The 26,983-nt window shown below is 36.0% G+C and overlaps 5 protein-coding genes across 7 annotated transcripts; 1 reads left to right on the forward strand and 4 right to left on the reverse strand.

Annotated features, from left to right (window-relative positions):
• Positions 1-973: 973 nt before the first annotated feature.
• LOC106744075 (gamma-tubulin complex component 3) lies at positions 974-6,237 on the reverse strand. The gene is made up of 11 exons (XM_014618499.1): positions 6,039-6,237; positions 5,768-5,934; positions 5,527-5,656; positions 5,052-5,469; positions 4,158-4,660; positions 3,417-3,609; positions 2,847-3,051; positions 2,538-2,759; positions 2,090-2,221; positions 1,459-1,704; positions 974-1,164 (listed from the first exon to the last, which is right to left on the reverse strand). The coding sequence occupies exons 1-11, from the start codon at positions 6,115-6,117 to the stop codon at positions 988-990; spliced, it is 2,472 nt and encodes an 823-aa protein (XP_014473985.1). The 5' UTR covers positions 6,118-6,237; the 3' UTR covers positions 974-987.
• Positions 6,238-6,854: 617 nt separating this feature from the next.
• Positions 6,855-12,761, reverse strand: LOC106744082 (exportin-2). Of its 2 annotated transcripts, none has more exons than XM_014618509.1 (16): positions 12,574-12,761; positions 12,325-12,470; positions 11,843-12,181; positions 11,661-11,768; positions 11,393-11,485; positions 11,127-11,294; positions 10,877-11,006; positions 10,642-10,805; positions 10,065-10,254; positions 9,645-9,843; positions 9,295-9,555; positions 9,117-9,208; positions 8,615-8,918; positions 8,337-8,504; positions 7,952-8,262; positions 6,855-7,781 (listed from the first exon to the last, which is right to left on the reverse strand). In XM_014618509.1, the coding sequence occupies exons 3-16, from the start codon at positions 12,110-12,112 to the stop codon at positions 7,636-7,638; spliced, it is 2,604 nt and encodes an 867-aa protein (XP_014473995.1). In that variant the 5' UTR covers positions 12,113-12,181; positions 12,325-12,470; positions 12,574-12,761; the 3' UTR covers positions 6,855-7,635. The 2 variants fall into 2 exon arrangements, with proteins under 2 accessions (XP_014473995.1, XP_014473993.1); XM_014618507.1 differs by having other exon boundaries at positions 12,555-12,761.
• Positions 12,762-13,561: 800 nt separating this feature from the next.
• On the reverse strand, positions 13,562-15,519 carry LOC106744048. Its single transcript, XM_014618440.1, has 6 exons — positions 15,427-15,519; positions 15,149-15,283; positions 14,743-14,978; positions 14,469-14,532; positions 14,134-14,309; positions 13,562-13,694 (listed from the first exon to the last, which is right to left on the reverse strand). The coding sequence occupies exons 2-6, from the start codon at positions 15,227-15,229 to the stop codon at positions 13,562-13,564; spliced, it is 690 nt and encodes a 229-aa protein (XP_014473926.1). The 5' UTR covers positions 15,230-15,283; positions 15,427-15,519.
• A 551-nt stretch (positions 15,520-16,070) lies between these two features.
• LOC106744056 (ras-like GTP-binding protein RhoL) lies at positions 16,071-19,845 on the forward strand. The gene is made up of 5 exons (XM_014618456.1): positions 16,071-16,445; positions 18,109-18,238; positions 18,516-18,630; positions 18,836-18,953; positions 19,232-19,845. The coding sequence occupies exons 2-5, from the start codon at positions 18,120-18,122 to the stop codon at positions 19,432-19,434; spliced, it is 555 nt and encodes a 184-aa protein (XP_014473942.1). The 5' UTR covers positions 16,071-16,445; positions 18,109-18,119; the 3' UTR covers positions 19,435-19,845.
• Positions 19,846-19,995: 150 nt separating this feature from the next.
• Positions 19,996-26,950, reverse strand: LOC106744052 (peroxisomal multifunctional enzyme type 2). 2 transcript variants are annotated; one of them, XM_014618449.1, is made up of 16 exons: positions 26,795-26,950; positions 26,529-26,666; positions 25,960-26,112; positions 25,406-25,678; positions 24,947-25,063; positions 24,518-24,648; positions 24,279-24,344; positions 24,150-24,210; positions 23,827-23,990; positions 23,624-23,747; positions 23,272-23,447; positions 22,876-23,052; positions 21,701-21,818; positions 21,093-21,290; positions 20,632-20,729; positions 19,996-20,543 (listed from the first exon to the last, which is right to left on the reverse strand). In XM_014618449.1, the coding sequence occupies exons 1-16, from the start codon at positions 26,850-26,852 to the stop codon at positions 20,424-20,426; spliced, it is 2,172 nt and encodes a 723-aa protein (XP_014473935.1). In that variant the 5' UTR covers positions 26,853-26,950; the 3' UTR covers positions 19,996-20,423. The 2 variants fall into 2 exon arrangements, with proteins under 2 accessions (XP_014473935.1, XP_014473936.1); XM_014618450.1 differs by lacking the exon at positions 26,795-26,950 and adding an exon at positions 26,207-26,228 and having other exon boundaries at positions 26,529-26,663.
• Between the last annotated feature and the right edge of the window lie 33 nt (positions 26,951-26,983).

The raw sequence follows: 26,983 nt of genomic DNA on the forward strand, positions 1-26,983 counted from the left end.
ATGCGCTACCCATAAAAATCAACGTTATCAATATGTCGATTCAATATACAGAAAGTAAGCGCGCAAAGAGAAAAAAAATTGATAAATTTCGGAGGGAAGATTTTCTTTCAGGTATATTTTTTGATTGACGTTACACGTGCGGCATGATCAATTAACGCAACAAAAGAGTATACGTTTCCAACGGCATCGTTTGTGATTGATATTACTTAGATTTATGTTGTACACGCTGCTGTCCGAGATGGTTTCGCTGATCAGAGAGCCGTGGACCGATGAAGTCTCGTTATCTTGAAACCATTCCGGGCTAGTAACGTGCATCGAGGTACGGCTGGATTCTACGTTAATTATCTTGTTGATTTTCACACTTGAGGTGTTATTTTGATTGGATGCGGCCGATTGGATGCAGGTAGTAGAGGCTTTTGATTTGCACCGAAGGGAATCCTCGTTAACCTCCGAATCAGCTGCTCTCGCAGTTTCGTCGACGAGACACGCTTTGGCTTCTAAATCCGGCAAATTCAAGCCGCTTTTAACGAACGAATTCGCTTGAAACGACTGAAAGGCTAACCGTGCGTAATTCAACGCAAGATTATCGTTCCCGCCGAAGACGGGCGTCGACGGGGTTTGAACCTCACTGATATTTTTCCGTATCTCCGCTCCCACGTGCGACAATATCTGTTTCTCCAAGAATATCCTAAACGTACGCTTACTCAGTTCGGCATTTTTCAGATTGGTTCTACACCTTCTTTTGTGCAAAGCGACAGAGCCGTCGGTATCTGTCATCATTACGGACGATTGCGGTCTATAAGAGAAATCGCTGGTGTCATGTTGCCAATACGGAGAAGAAAATGCAATGGGGGAGCAATTACTGGTGGAATCGAACATGCTTTTGTCCTTACTATTAAAATCAGGCGAATTCTGCGCAGTTTGGGTATAGCGTTTATTAGAAACGTGACCGGCTAAAGCTTCTAATGAATTTTCCGCTGCCGATTGTCACTTGCATCCAAAGAAAGTCTGATCACTTTGTCTACGGTGTTGATATGTTAACGGCGCGACTAATCGGTTATCCTGACTCTTGTAATACTCGTTAAAATCTAATCGCACACTGAGTAACTGTAGCGACACGTCTTCAGCAGAGGCGAGCATTAGTAAGAATTTTTTCACACGATCCTGAAAAAGAGAAAGAATACATTTGTACGTATAGCCAAAAGTTTCAAAAGGTGAGGTTATCGAAAAATGTTAACTTTTCCATCATCTTACCCTAATATACATAAAACGACTCGATTCAATGCCACCCAACGGATATGGCCATTGAATGCGCTTACTTAAACCTTTTACAACTTTTGTCCGAATGTATTTAGATACGCACAAAGTGTCGGAGATCGACATGCACTTTCTTCGAAGAGGCGAGAGAATCGAACGTCGTTTAATATGTACAAAATTCATGTCCCGCTTCGTTATTACCTGGTAAGTTCTTGAAAGTAGTTTCAGTTGCCTCGAGAACGTGTTCAGATACTTGGAGAACGCCGCCTCTCTCTCTACAGCTTCTTGATCCTTCTTATTCGTACGGCCCGATTTCTTCGGTTGCGCAAAGTCGTCGGTTTTTAATCTCGCTTCATATTCCTGTGTAGCACGCGCGAGGAAGGTCTCCTCGTGATTCTGGAGATCCTGTATCGGATAATAGACGGAGCGCAGGTGATCCATAAGTTTCTGGAATATTAACAAAAGTAAATATGTATATACAGGCGTCTACTTAAATACCGATCAGGTAATATCAAAGCAAGTATGCATTTTCCAACATAAAGAAATGCAGTATTAAAAAGTTGATAAAAAAATTCTCAGAGCTCTGAGAGGAAGATAAACAATTTTTGTCTCTCGCTATTTTTCCTTAAAGTTGTGATCGAGTAAAAAAATATAGGTTTCCGCTTAAAAATAACAAAATTGATCTTGAAATGACCTCGCCCATGCATTAAAAAAGTGCTATATCGATCCTTAAAATCATGGAGCACGTGTTTCAGCTTCTTTTTTAATTCATTGCCTTCGGGATATCTGTGTCGACTTAAAAATGATACATCGTGTATAATTCAATACATACCTGTGATTTTTCATCTAACAGCGTACCATGCCTCACAGAATCAACAAAGTGATTGTGAGCCGCGATTATGTCGTCGAGAGACGTCGCCTGGACAAGTTGCTTCGCGAATGTATCCCAAGAACATTCAATCACCTTCAATTAACACAACTTTCTCATTTGGTATTCGATATGCAACAATTTCCATAAACACAAGGCGCGTGTTCAAGGAGGTATTCTCATTCGTCAGAATCATGGCAGCCAACCTTTCACGTTCAACGCTAACAAAATTATTTTAAACTACTTATATTTATAACTTTGTTGATATTGAACTATATAGTATGCAGATATTATATAGTTAAAGTATAAATATTACGCAAAACTTCAGGAATATATATATATATATATATATCTTCGCACGAAACATTTCAAATGAGAATACCTCAATGTATCTCAAATAGTGACGTATTACCTCAAATAAAAAGTAATACAACATCTGATGAACCAGGTGGACCATGCTGCTGGTGATTAGGTGTATATGATTCTGGATCGGCAACACTTCCGGCATTCTCCGGAACATTTTGGCCGATGTAGTCTGCCGCTTCCAAATGCCGGACAAGATCGACTCCATCCTCTTCGCCCGCCACAGCGCAAAGAACACCGTTTGATACGTCTGCCTGCACGGCTCCAGAATCTAAACACGAATAATGAAGTATCGAATGTGAGAATTCGCGATCAAGTGTTTGCCGAACTTCTCAATTGATACACCTCGATACTTTACCGTTCCTATCGGTCCGTCGACGTTGTAATCCAGATAGAAGACGTCCCATCCTGTTTCGTTTTCCGAAGGATCCAACAGTCTAACGTCCAGGCGTCTCTGAACGTCCAAGTCGTCCAATTTTGCACTGGTCGCTCTTATCGCGGTATCGAGTATAGATGATATGTTATGAGGATATAGAGAATTCGATGGTTTAGCTAGTTCAGGCCTGAAATGTGCATTGATGTTGCATCTGGACTGGAGCGCAATCGCGTTAAAAAAGCGAGAAAACTCGTATCCGAAATGCTCGCGGAATACGTGAAATAAGATATGATATATAACTTGTGATCAATCGAGCACATTTATGAAAGCACATACCGAAAATGTTCATCCTTAAAACAATAAATAGCTGCAAAATCAACGTGTAATATCCATTTTACGATTTTATTGATCGATTGTTAGAGCAAAAGGAGAATTTTCGACAGATGTGCTCGATCAATCACGAGTGTCATATCGATTTCAACATATTTCGCGAGGATTTCGAGCATGCGTTTTCTCGCTTCTGATATCATCGAGAGAACGAGAAATTTTTACCCTAACAAGTGCATCAGATGTTGGATAAAGTGGCCTTGGCCAAGCAATAGGTAGCTCTTGATTCCCTGCAGGTGTTCCATAAGGTGATACTGTTTCGTTAATATCTCGACAACTCTAGTCGAGGTTTCCTTGTAAGCAGTATCCATCGTGGTTTGCAAGCGACCGTCCGGATCCATGTCGAAAAAGACCTCAACTGAAAGAGCGCGTAGAGGGTGTTCAGTATCCTCCTAAGTTTGATGCGATCAGGGTTGAGTAAGTTAATTTTCATCTTTAACCAAGTTAAAGGCTTATAAAATTAACTTAGTTAAGTTAAAAGTTACTTAAACCAATACCAGCTTATTAAAATTAACAATTAATTGTGTAAAGCCATACACATTTTTTAATCGTAAATTAAATTTATATTAAATAAAGAAGAGAATCTATTATAAGAAAGTTTCCAACTGTTTTGCGTTCGACACGGACATTATAGCGCTCAAAGAGAGATTAAAATGAATTCCGCTGGCATTATTATTGCATTTTCTACTGTAAACAGTCCGCAATAATTTCAACGTTGATGAATTAGTTGTATAAAAAAAAAAGGGGCTAATAAGTTCAAACTAATATACTTTAAATTGACCAGTTTAAGTTAAAAATTATAAATTTTTTACTCTGAACTCTTAAATGAACAATTAATCATTAGCTAAACTCTGGATTGCGATTGTAACGAGCTATTCGACACTCCACTCTCGAACGTCTACCAACCATTGTACTCTTCGTCGCTGTCCCCGAACATGTCCGCGTGTCTACCCTGCCAGGGTGTGAAATCCTTGCAAACTTCGCGCAGGAAATTGATGCTCTTCCCCGTGCCCAGGATCTTCTTCGCCTGCGCCTTGCTGATGAACGACGGTAACATGGAGCTCTTCACTTGGTACTTGTCGTGCCACATCCGGTCGCCGCTGACATCGGCGCACGCTTGAATGAAAAACTCTTTATACGGATCGTCCAGTTCACCGTCGGCGATCCACTTCATAAGCATGTTGTACAAGGGATTGCAGACGCTCTCCAAGATCCTCTTGACGAGATTCTTCACGTTGGCGTCGCCGTGGCAGCTGAAGTTGTAGACGGCGGACGCCAGTGCACCGCCCTTCAGACCCTGACAGGCTCTCACTATGCTCGCCAACCACTTCAACGTCTCGAAGGGGTCGCATGTCCAATAGTGCAACTGAGACAGCGTGACTCCGTACATGACCATTTGATTTTGCGACCTGTTTTGATCGTCACATCATATCAGTTTAGGGGTCGTGTCTCGAGTTACACTCTTCTTTCGATCGCATTTCTGTAGTTTTGAAAATCGAAAAGAAAAAAAGCGATTTCCTCCCACTTTTTCACAGATTTTATCGGTTTCTTTCTCACGGGGTGGGAAAATTCGCTCAGAAAAATTCACATGTTAAAACCTATATTACTTCTTTTCCGTAATAAAGATAATTGCGTGAAGTTAATTTGTGAAATAAAAGATGTAAATATAATAGGCAAATAAGATATATCGTCTCAGTGATTTGTACTAATATGAAAAATCTTGCGTAATTAATAAATCACCGGTCTCATTCTACCTGCCGCTTCGTCAAAATATCCTGACGGCCTATGTATAAATCTCACCTATTCACCTCTTCCTGCATTACGGCGACGAATCTGTAATATTCTGATAATTCCTTGTGCAGCGCAGCGACAAAACTGTTGGCGACTCTGCCTGCATTCGCCCCGGACATTCTCTCCAAGCCTCTTCGCACTATATTATGTAAGTACCCTAGCTCGCTCAGTCTCGAGACGGCCTGCCTTTGCGATCTGTTGATTTTCGCTGCGGAATCAATCTGAAAGCCGTAGCTTGAATCCAGCTTCAAGACCTTCCCCTCCACGCTTTGGAAGGAATATATCAAGTCCTGGACCAGTACATCTTCCGAGACGCACTCTTCGTTGAATATCTTACTTGGATTTACCAGCAATCCTCTCGAGCTCGTCTCTGTGGTATTCACGGATACAACTTGCGCCGGAGAACATGATGTTTGCGACGTTTGCCCTAAATATAAAGTCAATTAGATAACACCTCGATGAATATCATTAGTGTCATTCTTACCACTGGTGGACGCGATCGGACTTAAACCCAGCCTCATGTCTGGAAACGAGAAAATCCTATCCTTCATCTGTTCTGCCGGTTGACCCATGTTTAGCAGAAATATTAGAATACTCATACGATTCTTCAGTGGCTGATAAAAGAATAACAGAAAGCCTGGTATATTTTTATATTGTCGTAAGTTCACAGAAGCAAGAGAGGAGAGAAAGAAAAAGATAGCAGAAATTATAAGCTTTCACGTTACCCCATCCTTTAAATCACTGTGTAATTTATCAAATTCTACTGCGTCACGTTCCGACAATTTGCTCCTTATACACGTTGCTACAGTCACTTCATCCTCCCTTAGTGTTTCTATACCATGAGCAGATGACAGTAACCCAAGGGAAAAACGCATAAATCTTCTAATCAGTTCTGTAAAATATAAAAGGAAGCGTTACAAAAATATATTTTTTTGCAAAATCGTGTCCTGCGTGTTTCGTGACGTACACAACATACATAGATACGGGAAAACTAACCTGGCTTTTGTTCGCCGCAAAGAGAAACAATCATATTCTGCACCTGATCGGCGATAGTTTCCGCTTCGGTGGCATTCATCTTGTTTGACGTTTGATATATTAATTCCCTTGTTCTATATTATCACATCTAAATAATATTTATGCCCCGCGACGCCGTTCAACACCGTCCACGGCTCGCGCTGACAGAGCGCCAACATACTTGAATATTTCGCTACTTAGGAGGCTCGGAAACAAACCAAAAGATAGCGCTGCAGCTTCTGCCCGAGAAGCGACCTATCAGCGTGCCGTTTTCCCTGAGACAGTGAAACACTGAGAATTTATTGGCTGTAGCGTCGCTTTTTGCCGCACAGAAGCCTGCTATTTAAGCAGATCTTATAATCGTACACGTGAGTGATATCCAATGAGATATTCCGTTAAAGCGGTACGCCCATTGGATATCACTCGCAACTATGCCAATACTTACGAATGATTCGAACCCATGGGGGGTCTAATTGAGCCCACATGTGAAGTCAAACAACAGCGAACTATATTTTTTTCAGCGCGAAAACACCTATTTCTGACCTTAGAAACCGATAAAGCAATCAAATTTCACGTAAAATATGTGATCATGCGATACGGTGGCCTCGTTGGGGGTCATACAAAGTAGACTGAATTTTTTCAACGAAAACTCCTATTTCTACACACAGGTATCAATAGAGCATAAAATTTGGATCGATCGATTAAAATGGGACACCTTGTATATATAGCTTTGAATATTTAATTTTAATAATATTCAATTTTCATCACTTATATTAACCTTTTAATTTAATTTTTAAGTAACTTTTTACTTAGCTATCAAATTAACGAGACTCCTCTCTGCTATGGTTCAGTCAAAAATGACCTAACACAAAAATATCGTCGATTCTTAATCATGAATTATCTTAGTCGCTTAAACAATTTCAATGTTGGATATTTACAATTTGCAAAATAGTTCACCAATCCATCCGCTTTACTATCCTTCTGAATTTATTTGTAATAATTTTGTTTTACCCTCAAAAGGAATTATAAAAAATGGTAGAAAATTACAAAATGCTATACTTGGTAAGAGAGAAATGTTTCGATTTACTGCATCCGACGAGAGAAACAAAACTGATGGATATGTATTTTAAAAACATTTGAGGAACAAATTCACACAATTCAGTGTCTCAATATTATTTCACATATAAAATATATAACCGTGTATGTGCTGGTTAAATAGGAAACTAAACGAAGAAATATATGAAGCACGTGTTTGCTCGTTCTTATCATGGATAATCGAGGATAATTAAAATTTTTTAACTATTCTCGACAATTCCCATGTATCGAAATACAATTAGCTAGACTACGTATTTTTTGTTTCTTTTCTACAACGATATATCGAGTTACGGTATAAAAATGACAAACATTACCTACGGGCTTTTAAGCTATAAATAGTTGTGTTGATGCGTTTTCCAAAATTGTACAATTATTTTATAGAAAACAGGGCTCTTCTCCTTAATTACAATTTATTCAGTTCAATATTGTTCATTTTTCGAGCTATCAAATGGATTTTCAATCTGTCGCGGACGCCTAGTTCGTATTATGCAACAGTAACGCCGGCCGTTTGTAGGTAATTTCTCAAGTGATTCGCGTTCGGTTCAGGAATCTGTCCTAAAAGTCCCGGCAAATGTCCCGGCGATAATCTTCCGAGACCTTGCGCTAAGTGCAGACGTATATCACCGATATCTGTCAAGAGAGTATACAATTAGACACAATATGAAATACTCTCTGCAAATTAATTTACAAAAAAACTATTTACTATACGAAAAATACTTTGGGAAGTAAAAATCGGTAAAATTTCGATCCTAATTTCTCGTGCGAAAAAATTCGAATTTAGAATAAAAATGACAACGTACTTTGTAAGGGATCCTTCGCAGGATTTCTCGCGCAGATGAGTTGGCTGTAACCGACTTGATAGCCAACCGCGTCATCGATTTCCGGGAACACGTCGTCTTCCGGCGACACGCTTTGATCCTGAGGAAGCTCGAAGAATTCCACCAACGCGGCCAGCAAACGCGGATAGTACGAATTGTACGGTGCCTCGAGCATCGCCGGGCAGTCGATCAGCAAGTTCGAGATTCCCACGGCCGCCACTTTGCGCTCTATCACACCCGATATCTTCTGCATATCAGTTATGAACACACGCTCCACGACCATCCCGAACATTCTGCGAAACGACGGATTTTCTGCGGTGAGAAACACGAATCTTCGCACACATTCGTATCTCGTCGAAAAACTCACTGCGGTTGTATCTGATCGATGATCGTGACTAAGCTCGGCGATCCGTACCTAATGATATAGTAGGCGAAAAACACTATCAAACCTTTCACGAACTTCGTCGTTTTCGTGGAGGAGAGTCTTTGAAAGAGAAGTACAAAGATCTGCTTCATGTAAGGCTCCAGGACGTTCCTGCAATGTTCAAGAAAAAAAAAAACTCCCAAATGAACGGACACGCGAATACTCACTCGCGAGGAACGGACGGGGAGCAAACGGGAATAAATTCTCGCGAGTGTCCTTACGGTGCAAAATACTCGATGATGCTCTGCATCAGTAAGAATCCCTCGTGATCGTTCGCTTTTGACGCGATCAACTTCTGGAACACTCCCAACAGTCCGCTCGTCTTATCCTGTGCTACGATGTGATGCGAGCCGTGGCTGATGAATGCTTGCAACAAGCGATTCAGGGGATGGATATTGGCCTGCCGCTCGAACAACACCGGCGACAACAGACACGGGAACAGAGCCATGTACGGTTCCGAGACGTCTTGGGTAGTTCGTAGCTCCAGGAGCAACGCGAGAATTTGGAAAACGTAAGGAATAAATTCTGAAAGAAGAAATGCACACGTCCATTTTTCGGGGCGAGATGTAGTATTGTTCAAAGTTCGATATAATAAATTTAACTTGGACAGCAAGAGACACGATTTGCAGGCATAGGAAGCGGTTTATTCATTATAATTAATAGCCAGCTAGCGGGTTTCGAAAATTTAAGTGATCAAGCGCTCTGTGTGTGACGGCTGCTCACCCAGTATATCCTGCTGCAAGATTCCCTGGAAGATAGGAAACAACGCCTGTTCGAAAGATGACACCGCTACAGGATTCGTTTTGCAGACAATTCTAGAAAAAAAAAAAAAACGCGTCACTTGGTGCTATCTCTTGATAAACCGTTTTTTGTCCCATTGAATTAAAATGCAGTGGCTTACTTGATGGACAAGCTCAGGGTTTCGAAGAGATAATGATTGAAATTCGGCCGGCTTGGATTTCTCGATACGATAGCGAGTTTCTCGGTAAGTTTCGGAAGCAAATCGGCCAAGAACGGCACCACGACCTCTTGCAAAATACCGAAACTCCTCATGATAGCCTTCATGACATATTCGTTTTCCTCGGAACCGGATGTGTTCAAGCAGGCGAACAGTCCTTTCAGCAAGTCCGCCACGAGTGGCGACAAATCGGCTCCTTTGACCCTGTAAAATTGCAAGCAAAAATAACTCAATAATTATCCATAAATTGATTAATAATGGGGGGGGGGAAGGGGGGAACGTTTATTTCTTACAGAGATAGATTATCGGGACCTCTCATCGCCAATATCTTTTCAATCGCGCAAGCGGCGTAACTGTGCACGACGATACTGTTGGCGCTTAGATGTCTTATTAACTGCGGCAAACTTCCTATTACCACTTCGCGTGGTAACACTGATCTGAACGTCATTATAAATTTTATTCCATCCGCTTTCAGCACCGGGAACTCATTTACTGAAATTGTCATTATTATATTGGATTGTTCAACAAGTTCATGTGGATTTTTGCGAAGAGTTCGATACTTTTATAGAAAAAGAAAAGAAAAATCAAGCTATGCCTGATTATGAGAATTTAGAGTTTTCCACGGGAACTTATCAAACAATTCGATAACCTGTTATTTATCGTAGTAACTCCATATAAATACCAAATTAAATTGAATCGTGTTCAACATGTACCGTTCGGTTTTGTCAGTTCCGGTTGGATATGTTGTTCCGCAAATTGCGGTAACGGAACGAGCTCGCTACTTTGAGTGACTCCGTGCTTCTGTGTCTGCGCTTTACTCGCACTACTCGTAATGAGATAAATGGCGGCATCTTTATTGCGCCAATTCTGTAACGGTTTCTCAGCATAGTTTTGCAGCATTATCTAAAGACACACGCGAGAAATATATCTGAATGTTTATATGAAAATATTATATGGAGAGTAAATCAAGAATTGCAACGCATTTGAAATTAACTATAAAAGTAATCATAATGAATGATGAACAATTTGCATAACACACATTGTATAATAAATATTATACAATGATACAAATATTATACTGTATTAACACACATTGTATAATAAATATTATACAATGATACAAATATTGTACTGAATACTTTATTTACCATGAATGTACTTGCATTGCCTTTACAAGAAAAAAAAAATACTTATATTTTGGCCGTTGCCCCGTGAATGTAAGCAAATTCCAAACCGCTGTAAATAATGCGTCGCAAGCTCTATTATAAATAGAAATGTTTCCATATTCACCTGTATATATGCTCCGAAAATTTCCATAATTTTCATTTCAAAGTATTTCGATAATACTTTAACTAGATCGCACGCGGCGCGTCTTCTGGTATCTATATCGCTGCCTTCGATATCTCGTCTGATATATTCTTCAGGATTATCTTCGAACAACTCGTTATCCGACTCTGCAAAATTGTTAGATTTTTAACATGCCGATGTTAAAATTGATTTTATTTGTTCGCCTTAATATAGCCACCTCTAAATTCCATGTTGGGAATAATAACTTTTTCACAGATACTGCTGAGAGTTGTTGGATCTTCGAACAAATGCCTGTATTGTGCCCGATCGGCAACTGTGGCCAAGAATTGCAACGCATTTGAAACTAACTATAAAAATAATGAACAATCTGCATATCATATTATTTAATATCACCGACATATCGAATACTTGTCCATTTGCCATGAATATACTCGCATTACCTTTACAGGACACAAAAAAGCACTTACAGAATCATATTTTGGTTGTTGCCCCGTGGATGTAAGCAAATTCCAAACTGCTGTAACAAATTCTGGTAAATACGGCTGGAATTCCTCGTCGTACTTCTGAGCGTACAGGCCAACATTGTCGCACACCTGCGACTTTAGCTGCTCTATCACACCTGCTTCCTCATCACCCTTTAAATGAATCTTATATTAAAAAAATTCATCCCGCATTCTACGAACCTTTCAGTGCAATTGCAATTAAAACTGTAAGATAACAATGCTTAAATCACCGTAGTCTGCAAGGAAGGGACTTCGACGTTTAATAAAGTATGAAAATTTCTCATCCACGACTCCATGTTATCTTCGAAAAATTCTGGTAAATCCTGTAAGTAATATTAAATTCTTAATGTTCAAATTCTTACTGAGACTTGACAAGGTGTTCAGTTAATAGGGAGAAATTATCTTTCAATGTCAAGCACAGTGTTGGATCCTGAAGAAAATCCCACTAATAACAAAACACCTTATAAATACACATACATAGAATATGTAAACACTTACTTGGAAATTAAGAGAATAAAACACTTTGCACAAGATAACTAAAGAATTATATATAACTGTTAATGCTTCCGCATTGTTAGCATGTACTTGCGTTAAATTCATTGTGGCCTGTAAAACGCTTTGTTTAGAATGCGGTCTTCTAAAATATTTTTGACGCGTACAAAACAATAATTAGCACTTACTAAAAACAAATCTGTCAGAGGCTTCGCAAATTGATTCAATACAAATTTGATTTCTCTCCAGAGATTCTCACTTTTAAATTCATACCTATACCTCTTGAACAAGGAATGTGCGGTGTGCAAGACGCCATTAATTACATGAAAATCACCAGTATTGAACTTTTCTACCATCTGATCAATCAATTCAGGCCACTTGTTGGGAAAATCATATTTCCCAATAATAGATACAGCATCTGACAGCTGTTTTTGTATCGAATCTGGAGAACGCAACATCAAGTCGATGATGAGTTGCTTAATCGCATCTCTATCTTGCGCGTGTATGCGGTCAACTGAATCTTCTTCCTAAAATTCAGACAAATTTATATTTGAAGAACGAGGATTCTTTTACCATATGTGTAACCGATGTTTGTATACGACTTTTCACAATTATAACATTTAGTACGAAAGATGTAAAATCATATTAGCATGAATGAGAAAAAACATACCACTTTCCAATTACGCTTAACATAATTTTTAAATGCAACAGCCCCAGCGATCCTAGTGGTTATGTTAATTTCGGACTTGTCTATTAAATGAAGTAACAATAAGGGATAGTTCCGGTTGACCTCCACCGCCTCCAAAAATTTCTCGGCTGAAATATAAATGTGTTAGATATACAATAGTTACATGTCCTGTGAAATTGCCGAAAGACAATAACATTATAGGTTATATCAACCTGGACGTCTGATATTCACATCAGGGCTGAGAGTTTGCTTCAAATATCCGCTCAATACTGCTAAGTTGTCGTTCGTGAGCTCCATTCCGACAATTAAAAAATCACCCCTTTAGTATCCGTTTCTCTCGTTCTTCGGAATATATAACACAGGACGATAGTGGCAAATCGAAAATCAACGCCACATCTCGCAACCGGCTTTTAGCTACAGAAAATTAAATTCCGTCCAACGTCTGTCATTGGCTGGCGCTGGTAGCAAATAATAAAATTGGCGGGAACGGGCAAATCACAATAGATTCGTTTCTTCATTAGTAGAAAGAAACTTAAGAAATGCTAAGTGTTTTATTTAACACAAATTACGTAATTGTAATCGCTGTACTTCTTTGAAGTGTTACGATATTCAATGTGACAATCCAGTTCTACACTTTTATTTTCAAATAATACAGTCGGGAAAATCATATTTATGAGTATCTAATAACACAATGTTAAATGCTTTAGTAATATGTAAGCGATTTGTTAAATACATGTTTTTTGAACGATTGTTTCTACAAATTCCAGATGTATGTTCAAATACAATCCTTATAAAAAAAGTATTGCTGACTGTAATAAATTAGTCAGTGATAAGTCAGTTACTCAATAGTTTTATTACTAATTTATTTAGCTAGTAATATCTTTTATAAGGGAAGTATATACAAATATACAAATTATATAAATCATATTTTAATTATTATAATTAATTATTATAATTATATGAATCATAGTATATTTAAATTAAATTATATATTTATGATGTGTGTATTTTTATACGATATGTATGATATATATGTATTTTTCCTATTAATTTATATATATATACATAAAATTAAAAGTTACTTAAAATATATATAGTTAATATTATAACACTATATTTAATAATAATTATATTAAATTCATATTCTTCTTAACCATTTATTTAAATTTATTTTGTATAAAATAAAAAAAATAAAAACAGATATATATGAAATATATTTTTAGAGAATATCGGTATCCTCTTTCTCCTTATATCCGTTAAGTATGACTTTGCACTTTTTTATCTTGTTCTGTATCTTCTTCAACGAATTCTCCGTCGATCTAACGGTGTGCGTCAGATTATTATTACCGCGCCTGTCACAACAAAGCTGTTATTTCTTGTGAAGTCACATTGCCGTATCGAGAAAAATGTTGAATTTATGGGGCTTTAGATTCACGGAACATTGTTACATGAATCTGTGTATTTCTATATTAATTAATACCTTAATTTATTGCATATTGTAAGAGTGCAAGAAAAAATCAAATTTCAAGAATTTGATTCTCCATAATTATTAGCCCCAGGAAAATGAAGTTGAACATTTTTCATTCTCGAAATTACGACGTTACTAAATATATATATATATATATATATATACATACATATTTTTTGATCCAATAAATTTATAAGTTTCACAAGAAGTTATTCTATGCGCGTATTTATAAAAAATATATTGCAAGTTATTAGATTCTCAAGCACAGAATATGTACAGATTGACAAAGTTATATGTATAAAATATACAAATATTTTTCTCACCTGAGATCAGATATTATGGTATCGAGATTCGATAAATCCATATTAGCTTCAACATTATCCGCGTCATGTTTTCCTTGCATATCATTTACTTCTTGTTTTAAAATTGCAAGGTCGTTACTAACTTTGTTGCATTCTTCGTGGTAATCTTTGATATCTTTCATTAAAACGTCGTTGGACTATAAAAATAAAAAATTTACACGATTTATTATCTTTTTATTAAAGGTACCAATTATATGAAAAATATTTATGGTACATCGCAATTTATGGTAAACTTCAATTTGAATTTGATATCGTAATAAAAAATTCACACGAATATCTTGTGTTAAGAGACGTACATATTCCGTTATCCATCGACAAAAATTATCGGCGTAGTTTCCTACTTCTGATAGACATTCACCCCTAAAATAATATATATTTATGAAAAGTAATTCTTCTTCGTAACAGGTAAAATTTTATTAGATATGAAATTTATATACAAGATATCCATCCGGGATATGTTTTCTTGAAGATTGGAAGACGTGCATAATTCATCAAGGCAAGAAAAATTTGCATGAACTTATCTCCCACAATGCATAGTATCCGAAATGTAAAACATTAAATCGTAAGTACCATTTTTTATGCGACAAGCCCTCTCTTGCTTTTTGGAGATCTTCCAACTCTTGCTTCTTAATGCTGCGAATTCTCATAGTTTCCGACATCTGTTCGTCAATGTCGGACACTTTCATCATTAATTTTTCGTAAGCCGTATCAATATTGCTATTACTCTCGAGCAACTTCGACGTTTGATTTGTCCAGTGTTCCACTTTTTCGTTCGAATTTTCCACCGACTTTCTCAGCATCATAAACTGAAACATCGTCTTTTACGTTAGAATTCGCTACTCTTTGCAGTTATAATAACTCAAACAGCACATGATATCTCATGGACGTTCTCGGGAGATCTGTGCTGTCTGGGTAACATGAATTATAAATAATGAATTAATCTATTTCGATCGGTATCTTATTGTATATATTTGACCTCTTCGATATTCGAATTGACGATTGCTTCCCGGCTCTCAACGTCCTCCATAGCTGCCCCATTGCTATCGGATTTCATCATGTTTCACCTGTGGAATATCTCACCGCTGGCAAATAATACGGCACTTATAATCTTCTGTCGACTCAACAAAGTAACGAAAAATTTCTTTATTAATAATATCATTAAGATGGCCGCCCGATGACAAAATACGCTTCGTAAGATAATGCCGCTCAGACGGCGTTAATATTCAAACTTAAATCATGTTTAAGAACACTCACCGTCCAATTTTATGCGTGGTACTTTGTCATAATGTACCTAATATTGAATTCGGAATCGGAACGAGGTCACGTTTACGTGAAGATACTGAGATAGTTCTGATAGTTCCTCCCTTTGAAAAATCCAGCTATCTCAAACTGACCAATGATATCGCCAATCACAACGCGCAGGAATTTAAAGAGTTTTACAGCTGTATCTTCTGAACCTGAACTTTGTTACCTTTCTGTTTTCCTCTCTCTCTTTCGCTAAATGTCAAATACATATTTATCCTATTGTAAGTGCAGACAGTGCAGCTTCGTGCATCTATAAAGAACAGGTTTAAAGATTGAGCGTCGAGTAGAAAACGATGGGAGAGCATTCCTTGGAAAAAATTGAGATACGATGAGACGAGAATGGTTGCAATCTTCTTTATTTCCGCATGAAATATAACGAAGAGGAGAAAATTAATTGCTCGCGCTACGAGGAGCAAAAAATTGCACTTTGCGTCCGAAGGATTTATACTTCAACCTACGTCGATTAAACATTTTTCAACGCCTTATATAAGCTATACACTACATATATATACATATGTATGCGTGATGTGCACACGCAATGTGTATAATATTTAATAATACTTTTGTCGCAATACATTGTTAGATAGGTTGACTATCCGGCACAGCGCATCATGTAGGAAAAGGTGAGACGCGCGATTTCGATAGGCAGGCGCGCGTATTAATTCCTCGAGCGGTATCTTTTATTCGCTGTATTATACGTCAGCTGATTTTTCCTTCGACGACTATAACGCACTAAGCCGCGCTCCGTGCCGCGTTTCTACAGTCTTCGAACGACCGTTGCTACGTGCGTATGCGCGGCACGCGTCATTCCGTTTTCTTCCTCCGTGTTCCGTCAATATATATCGCGATAACCATTTACGAGAGAGAGAGAGAGAGAGAGACTCGTGTTCCATCTCCAAATATGCGGGAAGTTGTCGGCGTCACTGATTAATCCACATTCTCTGTCGGCGTATGACTCACATTCCGCGGTAAGTAATGTACAATTACACGCCCCGAGAGAGAGAGAGAGAGAGAGAGAGAGAAGCCAAATTGTGGTCTTGAAAAGACGTAGCGACAAATAAGTGATGCAGAAGTAATTAAACACGCCCGCGCATTTTATAAGTCACGGTCGGTCCCATTTAACGAGTCTCTTTCTTGAATCTCGATACATTTTGAACAGCGCTATTTGTTTGATATTTTTTACTTCTTATTACGTACTGTCTTTTGTACTCTAATTTCAAAGAAAATCACACATAGTGTTGAATAACTTTTGGAATAACACAAAAAAGTGAATTTTTTGGATCTCAAGGCCACGCACACATGTTCGTTTTTAATGTAATAATTAACGATCACATGTATCTGCAAAAGAAGAAGAATACGACGAAATTAATATAATGATAAGGAACGAGATATAAATTGCTTTGGAATTTTAATAAATACGTCGTTTCGAAAGTTGCATTTCAAATTCGTCGCGTCATCAACACTATCGTGATATATATGTAACGGTATAACTTCTCTCTAAAAATACTTCTTTCTTTACAATATATATGAAAAATTCAGCGAACAAGTGTATGATTACTAGGCCGCTGCCTATGTAATTGGTTCTTTAATTATCTTATCTCTTATCGTACCTTGGGCGATTCTCCTAACACTCAGTCTGTGTTCGACGAGCAGTTACGTGCGAATTATATCGATATTATATAAATGCAAATGATTAAATATTACGAATACCGTTAAAAATGGTATATTTCCCGACAATATCATTCAGAAAATCTATTATAATAATCTGTTAATTTCTCTCGAACATTTCGATCCAAATAAAATATAAATACTCTCTCGAGTCAAAACGTTTTTTATTAAATACCTTCTAAAAGAACGTCTTATCTAATTTCTTATCTCTTATAACGTATATATATATATATATATATATTTCTTTACAATTTAAGAAAAGAAATGAAGATTTCGAAAAGAAGAGGAAGGCCATATTGTGTCGATTGGAAGCTACTAAAAAGATAATTTTTTTAACATTTGAAGGACGCGTGTATAAGTGTATACCAATATCAATTTAATAAGATTTATTGCTCCACGTTGTCATATGTTGCAATCTTACGGAACGTTTCGCCGACGTTTTCCGTCAGATTTCTTCGTAAAATGTGGTAGAAACGAATTTACCAGAATCCTGCATGAAACAGGACGACCGACTGATAAACAACCGCGTACTGACTGTGCTCTATATCCTGTCGCATAAAGGATACAGCAATCACATTGATTACACGCTGTCTATGCGCATTTCTCTCCAAAACATTTTCTTTGCTGGAAAAATGAATCTTCCACAATAATATTGTTCTATCCATTCATATATATGTATGTAGAAAAAACTATATATTTCCAAAAAAATATGATTTCGATAAAGTAAGCAAATATAAATTGCTTGTTTCGAAAATGCTTACTTTCGCGGAAAAAATTCAGCTTTTTCTAAATAATTAGGTCTATCAAAGCAATCGGGAATTATTATTTATGGCGCAATTTCATTAAAAAATCATCAGCTTGGACGTAATATATAATAAAAATATCGTGATATCGATAAAGATTACATCACAGAGTGATGAAAAGTGCGTCTCTCGATAAAATTTGCACGTTTTCGTGTTGCAGAGAAAAGGAAAATGGTGTCTCGAAACAGGAAGATTAAAATTACGACGGTAGGCGACGGTATGGTCGGAAAAACGTGTATGCTCATCACGTATACAAAGAAAGAATTCCCGACGGAATATGTGCCCACCGTGTAAGTATTCTCTAACATAACATCTATAGCGTTTATTTCACACACAATCAAAGCTCTCGGAAGTTACCGTCTCTTAAGGTCGGTCTCCCCACTCAGACGTTTATCGCTTGTCGTGTCTTTCTCTCTCTTGATGTATATATAGAATAAATCGATAAGCAAAATGCCAAATAAAAGTCTATTTGTTCAAAGACACAATAATGCGTGATACGATGATCTTCCTGAACGTAAATCGGCTCCATCACCACTCGGCTATTTAATCAATTTTATCGTTTTGCAGTTTCGACAACTACGTCGATACTATATGCGTGGGTGGACAACAATACGAGATGACACTGTGGGATACCGCTGGCCAAGAAGATTACGAACGACTTCGGCCACTGTCGTATCCAAACGTAAGCGACAATTCCTTACAAGTGTGCATTCTTCCGTTGTTATTCGCACGCGAATTAAATTTGTCTGAAGCTGCTAACAGATTTGGTCACTTTTTCACCTTCATCTTTTCCTCGTCCTTCTGTACGATTCCTTTTGTGCACTTCCGTGAGCTCGGTAGTACGTACGCAGCATAACGCTAACGCGCCCTTTTCTTCCTCTTTGCAGACCGATTGTTTCCTAGTCTGTTTCTCAATAAGTGCCCGTAGTTCTTTCGAAAACGTGTCGAGTAAGTGGCACCCAGAGATTAAAACCCACTGTCCCAATGTACCAATTGTACTCGTGGGTAAGTATATTTTTTTACGTGCGTAGAATAAAAATAAAATATTCCTCAGACGTGATATTACACGTACATTACACACGCGAACATATTTCCAAATATCACACAAACAGATATACGCACGCGTCGTAATCATCAAAGATTTGAAAAAAAATGTTATCACGCTTCTCTCTCGCGTATCACTCGGTAAAATGAGGTAATTTATCTACGTTGAATTTATCTACGCGTGCGCTCTTGTAATGCACAAAAATTTATAGAAAAATAAGATATTACTTTCTTATCAGGTACCAAGGGGGATCTCAGAAATCAAGAAACTATAGATATTATCAGTACACGTGAATGCAATAAAATGAAAAAGAAGATCAGGGCGGTGAAGTACGTCGAGTGTTCCGCGATGAAGCAAGAAGGACTCGAAGAGGTCTTTATGGAAGCTATCAGAGCTGTGTTGAAGAAACCGTCGTCGAAAAAGCCCTGTTGCATCCTTTGAGACGATTAATATATTGAAACTGATACACAACTCATTTCGAACTGACCGATTGAAGTCGTCAAGACGGATGTCAAACCAAAGATTCTCTTCACGCGTTTTTCATGTCTTCCTCGCGTATCTTATTTTTAATATTTCTAAGGATTATGACGTATTTTCTTGTGTGTAAGCCAGAATTCTTTCTTACAACGTGTAAATATACATTAAATATTTTATCGGCACTGCTCAACATAATTGGAGGAACGTGCGAATAGCTCTGTTGTGAGCAGTTTTATAACTTAAACCAAATATAAAGATAAATATATTAAATAACGGTAAAAGTTAATAGTGATAATAAATTAAAATATCGTGTTGAAGTTATATTTAGTGAAAGTTAAGATTAGAAGAATTGTTAGAAAAAAAAAAAAAAAAATTCGATCAAAAATAAGAAAATATATGAATATGTGTGAACGTATATTACATAAAGCGGAAAACAACTCGTGTCTCATCAAATTGATTATTGCCCGCTTTATCTTGTGTTAATTGCTGGATGACAATTGTATAATGATCTATAATACAATGAAATTGATCGATTTTCTCGATATTATAAAGAATATTCATTCTTACATAATATGTTCGTTTTTACATAAGTAGTATATTCATTTTCCTAGTAATATCCTCCCAGACCCCTAATATATATTATTACATCAGTTTATAAATTTATAATTGTGTGACCAACATATTTAAACATTTATATGCATATTGTGACTTTATTAAAAATATATTACAATATAAGTATATAAAAATAATATTGCAATTTACTCATAATAACCGACCGTATGACCAACCACCCTACAAATATTTAGTGAGAACTTAAAACCAACATAATAATTATACATATATATCCCCGAATAACAACGTAGCTTCTGCTATGTTTCACACACACATGTGTGTATATATATATATGTGTGTATGATTTTATTTAAAGCTACAAACGAAATATATGGAAGAAATTAAAGCTTAGCTTTGTTGACATCCATAATACTTTTCAATTTTTGCGCTAGCATGATATTTCCGCTTATTTTTAACTTTCCACGTACAAATGCTAGCTGTGGATTTAATTTCCCCAATGCCTGTAACAATCGCAATATTGCTTATAAAAGTATATACAACAGTATGGTTAAAGTTATAATTAGTTATAGTTTCACAAAGTCAACTTACGATTTCAACCATATCTTTATCGTCTAGAGTGAGCGTCACATCTGCTTTCCCTGAGCTAGGTCGTCCTTTGTATACTTTAGCATTCTTCAAGTCAAGAGCTGTAAAAAAAAAAAAAAAACATATGGCTTGTAAAAGATAGATATAAGCGGGATTGTCTAATATAAATATTCAGTTACACTCGTGAGCACAATTCAAATGTGACAAAAACGAACCACATTCATAGCAACTCACTATTTTAGCTATCGTTAATATTCCGTTTTTGTAAAATATATATAATTTAACGCGAAAGCCTGCTTATTTAGACTTGGGAATTAATTATGAATGTTTTTTTAATTTTTGTTTTGTATTCTTAAAATTTTTTGGGCATTACTAATTCTCATAAATTCGCATAAATGCATTATTAATTCTCATGAATACATTATTGGAGGGAGAGGGGAAGGATGATTCCTAAGATTACTTACTCCATTCAGCTACTGGTTTCCCATCGATGGTTATGATGTAAAAGAAGACTGCGTTAATTGACTTAGCTAATTGCGGATTTAATTTCATCTGCTCATCTATAGTTGTGAATATAGCGTTGCTCTGTATGTTATCTTTCGCGGAACATGGATTCGTTTGCGGTATTTCCATTTTAACGTCCTGCAGATCGATGTAAGCGCCTGTACAACAAAATAACTTTGAGACAACGAAGTTGCAATTTTTGATTACTATTTCTCTTTTTAAACCTTTTACACATATCAAAACATGTACATATATTAAATAACACATTCAAAACACTATTCTTTTCTATGAAAATATGTTTTACATTCGCAAACACAATTATTAAAATATTAAAATAATCTTATAAAGAAAACACATCACAAAGGCACATTTTGCATCTTGTTCGATATAATATTTCAAAATCAAGAAACGTGGCTGTAAAGGAATTATAGGTAACAACAAATAATAAAGTCAAAAATACATACCGATGAAACAGTTTTTTCGATATAAATTTTTTAATGTAAATAATAATTTAATATAAATTATACATATTTGTTTACAATGCATGGCTTTGGTTTTAACCACTCACCTGCTACAACGGGTGTGCCGGTTTCGACGACAGATGTTTGGAAATGTATCCTTTTATTCTCACGCCACATATCAGTACGCAACGTTTGACCCGGCAGAACTGGCTTTATAAACCTCGTCTAGAATTATAACACAGCAATATCACGTAAACATATCATATATATAGCTACATACACAATATAAAACAGGATAAAATAGAACAGAAAATCATTATATTATGCTGTGAAATAACATTCTCTTAGAACAAGTCAGTACACTGGAAAAGGAAAATAACTTTTCATAAATTTAATTATAAAAAAATAATTAACTTAATAATAGTTTAAATTGCTCACTAATTTCAGAAATACTCCACACTAAAACCACGAGAAGAATTCATATCAACATGTATCGGCAAATACTTTTAATGAGGTTACGTTCCATCGAAATGTCGCGTTTCAGATATTATATAACTACCGATATGTGATCACCGTGAATTCCTTGAGAATACAAGTCGAAATATACATATCGAAAATATTTTCAACGTCCACAATGTATAATTAGCAATTATTGCTTACTCGAAATCGAAGAAATATTCCTCGACTAGTGCGTATATCCACGAATCAATGAAAACTCACGCTGCGCCTACTTTATCAGCACTTGGCCAACATATATGCAAGTCACGATTGCACATTTTGTAGTGGGGGACATGCATATGTTTAGTATGATAAGAGAAGTCCAAGAGTTCATCTATTCACTCTGTCAATCGTTTTAGATACGGACAATAAGTCGTTTTGGACGGACAATAAATCGTCTTAGACGGACAGTATTTTATAAGATATTCATATGTATGTCGAGACCTTTTAGTTACTTTCTCGATGAAAAACTGTGAAACGAATCTAAATGTGTGCATAATTATGCAAATTTTTCGTACATATGTAAAAATTGTATATAAAATTACACCCAGTGACGACGCAGAATAGTTAAAAGTGGTGTAGAATCACTGAACATCAAATATTGCTACCTATAGTCCAACACTACTGATCAGAGAATTCGCCATTTTGGCAACTGTACATGTGTGTGTTGCCTCGACAAGTTCCAAAATAGAGTTCATTGAATTTACTAAGCATCCGTATATCAAATCATTGGAAAACTTGTGTAACTTCACAGATTTTTTTCTCTTTCTAACGATAATCGCACCTTGATAGATTTGAATAAATTCGGATCTCCACCAGCATAGGCTCGAAGAACATGTCGTGTAGAGAATCCCAGAGAACACAGCCCGTGCAATATCGGTCTTTCATATCCTGCTATCGCGGCAAAACTAGTATCAATATGCATTGGGTTAAGATCTCCGCTCAGTCTGTATAAAGCAGCCTGTAAAAGTAACGTCAGAATCATCGTACATTTTCGTTCCAAAACTATCGCACGATACTTTGATAGCATATCCTAGAGAACTAAATTAAATTATTTAAAATTAATGAAAAATTCTAATAGAGAAATATCGAGATGACGATAATTTTTCAATATACTTGATCAACTGATACTTTCACTATAACCACCAAATCAAAATATAATTGATCTCTACTTTCTTACTTGATCAAAACTCGTCTGTTGCGTGATCGACATGTCCGGATTTCGAGCGGGTGGATCAACCAACGGAATGCTATGCGGTGACGTTCGTTTCCCTCCAAAACCACCTGTACCGACGATGAACGCAGTCATCTGCCCACTCGCCAATTTTTCTCCGTTTGTTGTGTCATAAGTGTCGTCTGGAGAAATGCAAAATATTAATAATTTTGATATAGCAAGTCACATTATCGTCATTTTCAATGTTGAGAAATTATTTTCCGCAAGCTTCTTTGCAATGCCGCATATTTTACAGGCATAATAAAGATTACTAGTAAATCTGGTCGTCTTATATAAATTGCAAGAAACTGTGACATACGTTGAATCAAAACAACTGCGCTTTTCTCCTTATCCAAGACATCTTGCACCTTGTAATGTGTTTCTACCGTAGCTTCTACAGGTAATTGCTTGTAGATTTCTAAATACTGCTCCCCATGTAGTATCTGCAAGTATCAAATGAAGTGTATGAAATACAGCAAAATGTTGGAAGTAGAAATCAGAAATCAAAACACAGACACATACTTTTGTCATGTCAACTTGTAAATGTGGTATAGCTTTCTGCAACAAAGAAGTATTCATGCATCCGATAGGTCCGTACAAAACGTAGAAGGTAGGCAAAATAGCGAATTCCTCGCAATTCTCGTACAGATAGCGCATATCGCTTGGTTCTTGAACAGTAGCTCCAACTGAAATAAAAAGTCCGATAAGTTTAACCATATTCAGTGTTTACTGACTGGCATGTGACTTCGAACATTTCTCAAATGTTCCAGCTTTTGTAAAGGTGAAAAATGAGTGATCAGCATTAACAGAAGGAATCGATTCTAAATTTTATCTATTCGACTTACCTCCGAGTGCATATAATATAATGTCGCGATAATTATAACTGTGCTTGAACATAGGACTTCCCTGTAAGAGATAAAAATGAGATAAAAATGAAAAGAATCAGCTAGAAAATATTACAAAGCATAACGTACTTCGTTATCGGAAGAAGCACCGTTTTTCAGTTGATCGATGATGTTATATAAGTCTCCTGTTACCTCCTAAACAAAGATAAAAAAAAACAGTAAATAAAATAATGAGAAAAAGATGATCAATAGAAAGTTAATTTCTCATTAATACACAATACCAAAGACGAATTAATATTACAGCATATAATTTTAATATTATAATTAATAAATATCAACAAAGACGCACAATAAGAGATTTAACTTACTTGAATTGAATTGAACCGCTTTGTTGATGTCATGTCAGTTATTTTCGACCAATTTTCTTGCACTGCTTCTGGTGTAACGTCAGACGATAGATCTTGTCGTAAAATGCAACCCGATGAGCGAATTAAGTGACCTGTAAAGATTCAAATAATAAATTTATATTACATTTATTTTTGCTACATATATTTAACTATTCAATCACACAGAAATAATATACACGGAATAATCACAAAATATTTATAACCAAAACGAATTATAAATCTGTTTTAAGTACTACAAATAAAAATAATTATCTTGCACAGTTTAATGTGCTTCATATATATATATATATAATTTCATTCTTATCGCAGGCACATATTTGCAACATGCAAATGTACTTTAATCTTGTAAGAAGTCATATTATTTCCCTTTTCTTAATATTCGATACTCACATTTGCCAGCCCAGCCTAATGCTGATTCAATTATCGAACCGTTTTCTGTACAATTCTCGTGACATAACCAGAAGACAACAGGTGTTATCAACTCGGGCTTTAGTTCGTTAAAAAAGTCTGTAAAATGTTAAATAGTTCATTAAAAAAGTCTGTAAAATGTTAATTAGTTCTCTATTTTATTTTCTTAAATTCAACGCAAAATATATACGCAAATCGAGTACAAAACGAAATGCGAAAACATTTTGTATTGCTAAATTTCATATTAGTAAAAATGCAAAGTATACGTTCTAAAACGAGAGACATCAAACGATAAAATGTTAATTACTTTGTTAGAAAGAATAAATTTCTCCTAAATATTACAATTGATTAAACAAAAACTTGAGATACTTCGGTGAATTTTAATAATATAATAATGGCACAATAATTAAAAACAAGCAGTAAAACAAGTTAAAGACTTACCTGGTGGAATGATACCTTCTGTTAAACGCGAGGCAGCTGTAGGCACTATTACATTAGTGTAAATATTTTTCTGTGCGCCTTCAATAGCTAATGTATTAGCAAGTCCTACAAGACCCATTTTTGCCATGCTATAATTGGATTGTCCAAAATTCCCATATAAGCCACTGTTGCTTGAAGTCAAGATTACGCGACCGTATCGTTGCTTAAGAAAGTACGGCCATGCCGCTTTCGTTGTTTTCATAGCACCTTTCAGATGGACATCATATATCATATCTAAACAAACATCAATTGTCGATAAATGTGTAAATTAACATGAGGTACCTTATGTAAGCATATAATCTTATCTGTGATTATATTATCACATGGTACTTGAAAATCAATATAATTTCGATATTTTCATATTAGGAACTTTACCTAAAGAATCCGACTTTAGAAGATTTTTCATAAGAGACAGAACATATTTCATACAAATACACATTATAATATCTCCGTTTTATTTTTTGCTTTAACGTTTTTTATTCTGTGCATGTCTATGTTAATAAAGATACACATACCCCATTGTTTTTCTGTCATCTTTGCAAATGATGCATCTTTCAGAATGCCAGCATTATTAATAACTACATCAACACGACCAAATGTCTTGATTGCAGTTTCAATAATTTTCTCACCATCCAGTACCGAATCATAGTTTGCAACAGCTTTTCCTCCTAGAGAATTATTATATATCTTTTACTTTACTTTATATAACATGTACATACAACATTGTCTGTTATCAAATTTTCATCTTATAAAAATATTTACCATAGTATATATACTTATAATGCTGTAAACAAGCAATATTTAATATCAATATTTTAATAATAAATATTAATATTTTACTATAAAGACTTTGAAATATTTTCATCTTATATTACAAATATAAATACTCTAATTTTAAAAGCTCAGAAAAAGCCAAATTTGTTATCTTTTCTATGGCTTTTTTTCGTTCCCTTTTGTGAGAAACAAAAAAAAAACGGACTTTTAAAACTATAATAATATAATAAATATGCTTGTTAGAGAAATAATAATAATGACTTCGGTAAAAGGAATGATAAAATTAATTTGTCAAATTAAAGCCATTAACCATTTCGCTGAATTTCTTGTACCACAGTATCCGCAGACTTGGTGCTATTCCCATCTCCGTGTCTGTTAACTCCTAAATCGTTTACAACTACGCTAGCACCTCTAGACGCAAATAACAATGCATAATTTCGACCCAAACCTGAAATATTTATTTATTACATACATTTATGACAAAATCCTCATTAAATTCCCCATATGTGACGTTCGTAATAAGATTGGTGTATTGCGATGAGTTAACACATTTCAAAATATTAAAAGCATATTTACCCGCACCAGCTCCCGTTACCACAACTACTCGGCCGTTGAAACGCAATTGGCTTGGCATTTTGTGGTGTTTAAAGAGTACTTGATCCGTATGGGATATCTGAAATAAATAATATGCAACGCGACCTCGGTTTTACGCTCTCTCCTCTACGGTTGTAAGTGCAATATAATGCAGTGATAAAGCAGAAACAT

This window comes from Dinoponera quadriceps, unplaced genomic scaffold, assembly GCF_001313825.1.
Source record: "Dinoponera quadriceps isolate SergipeBrazil2010 unplaced genomic scaffold, ASM131382v1 scaffold1325, whole genome shotgun sequence".
Taxonomy (NCBI): Eukaryota; Metazoa; Arthropoda; class Insecta; order Hymenoptera; family Formicidae; genus Dinoponera; species Dinoponera quadriceps.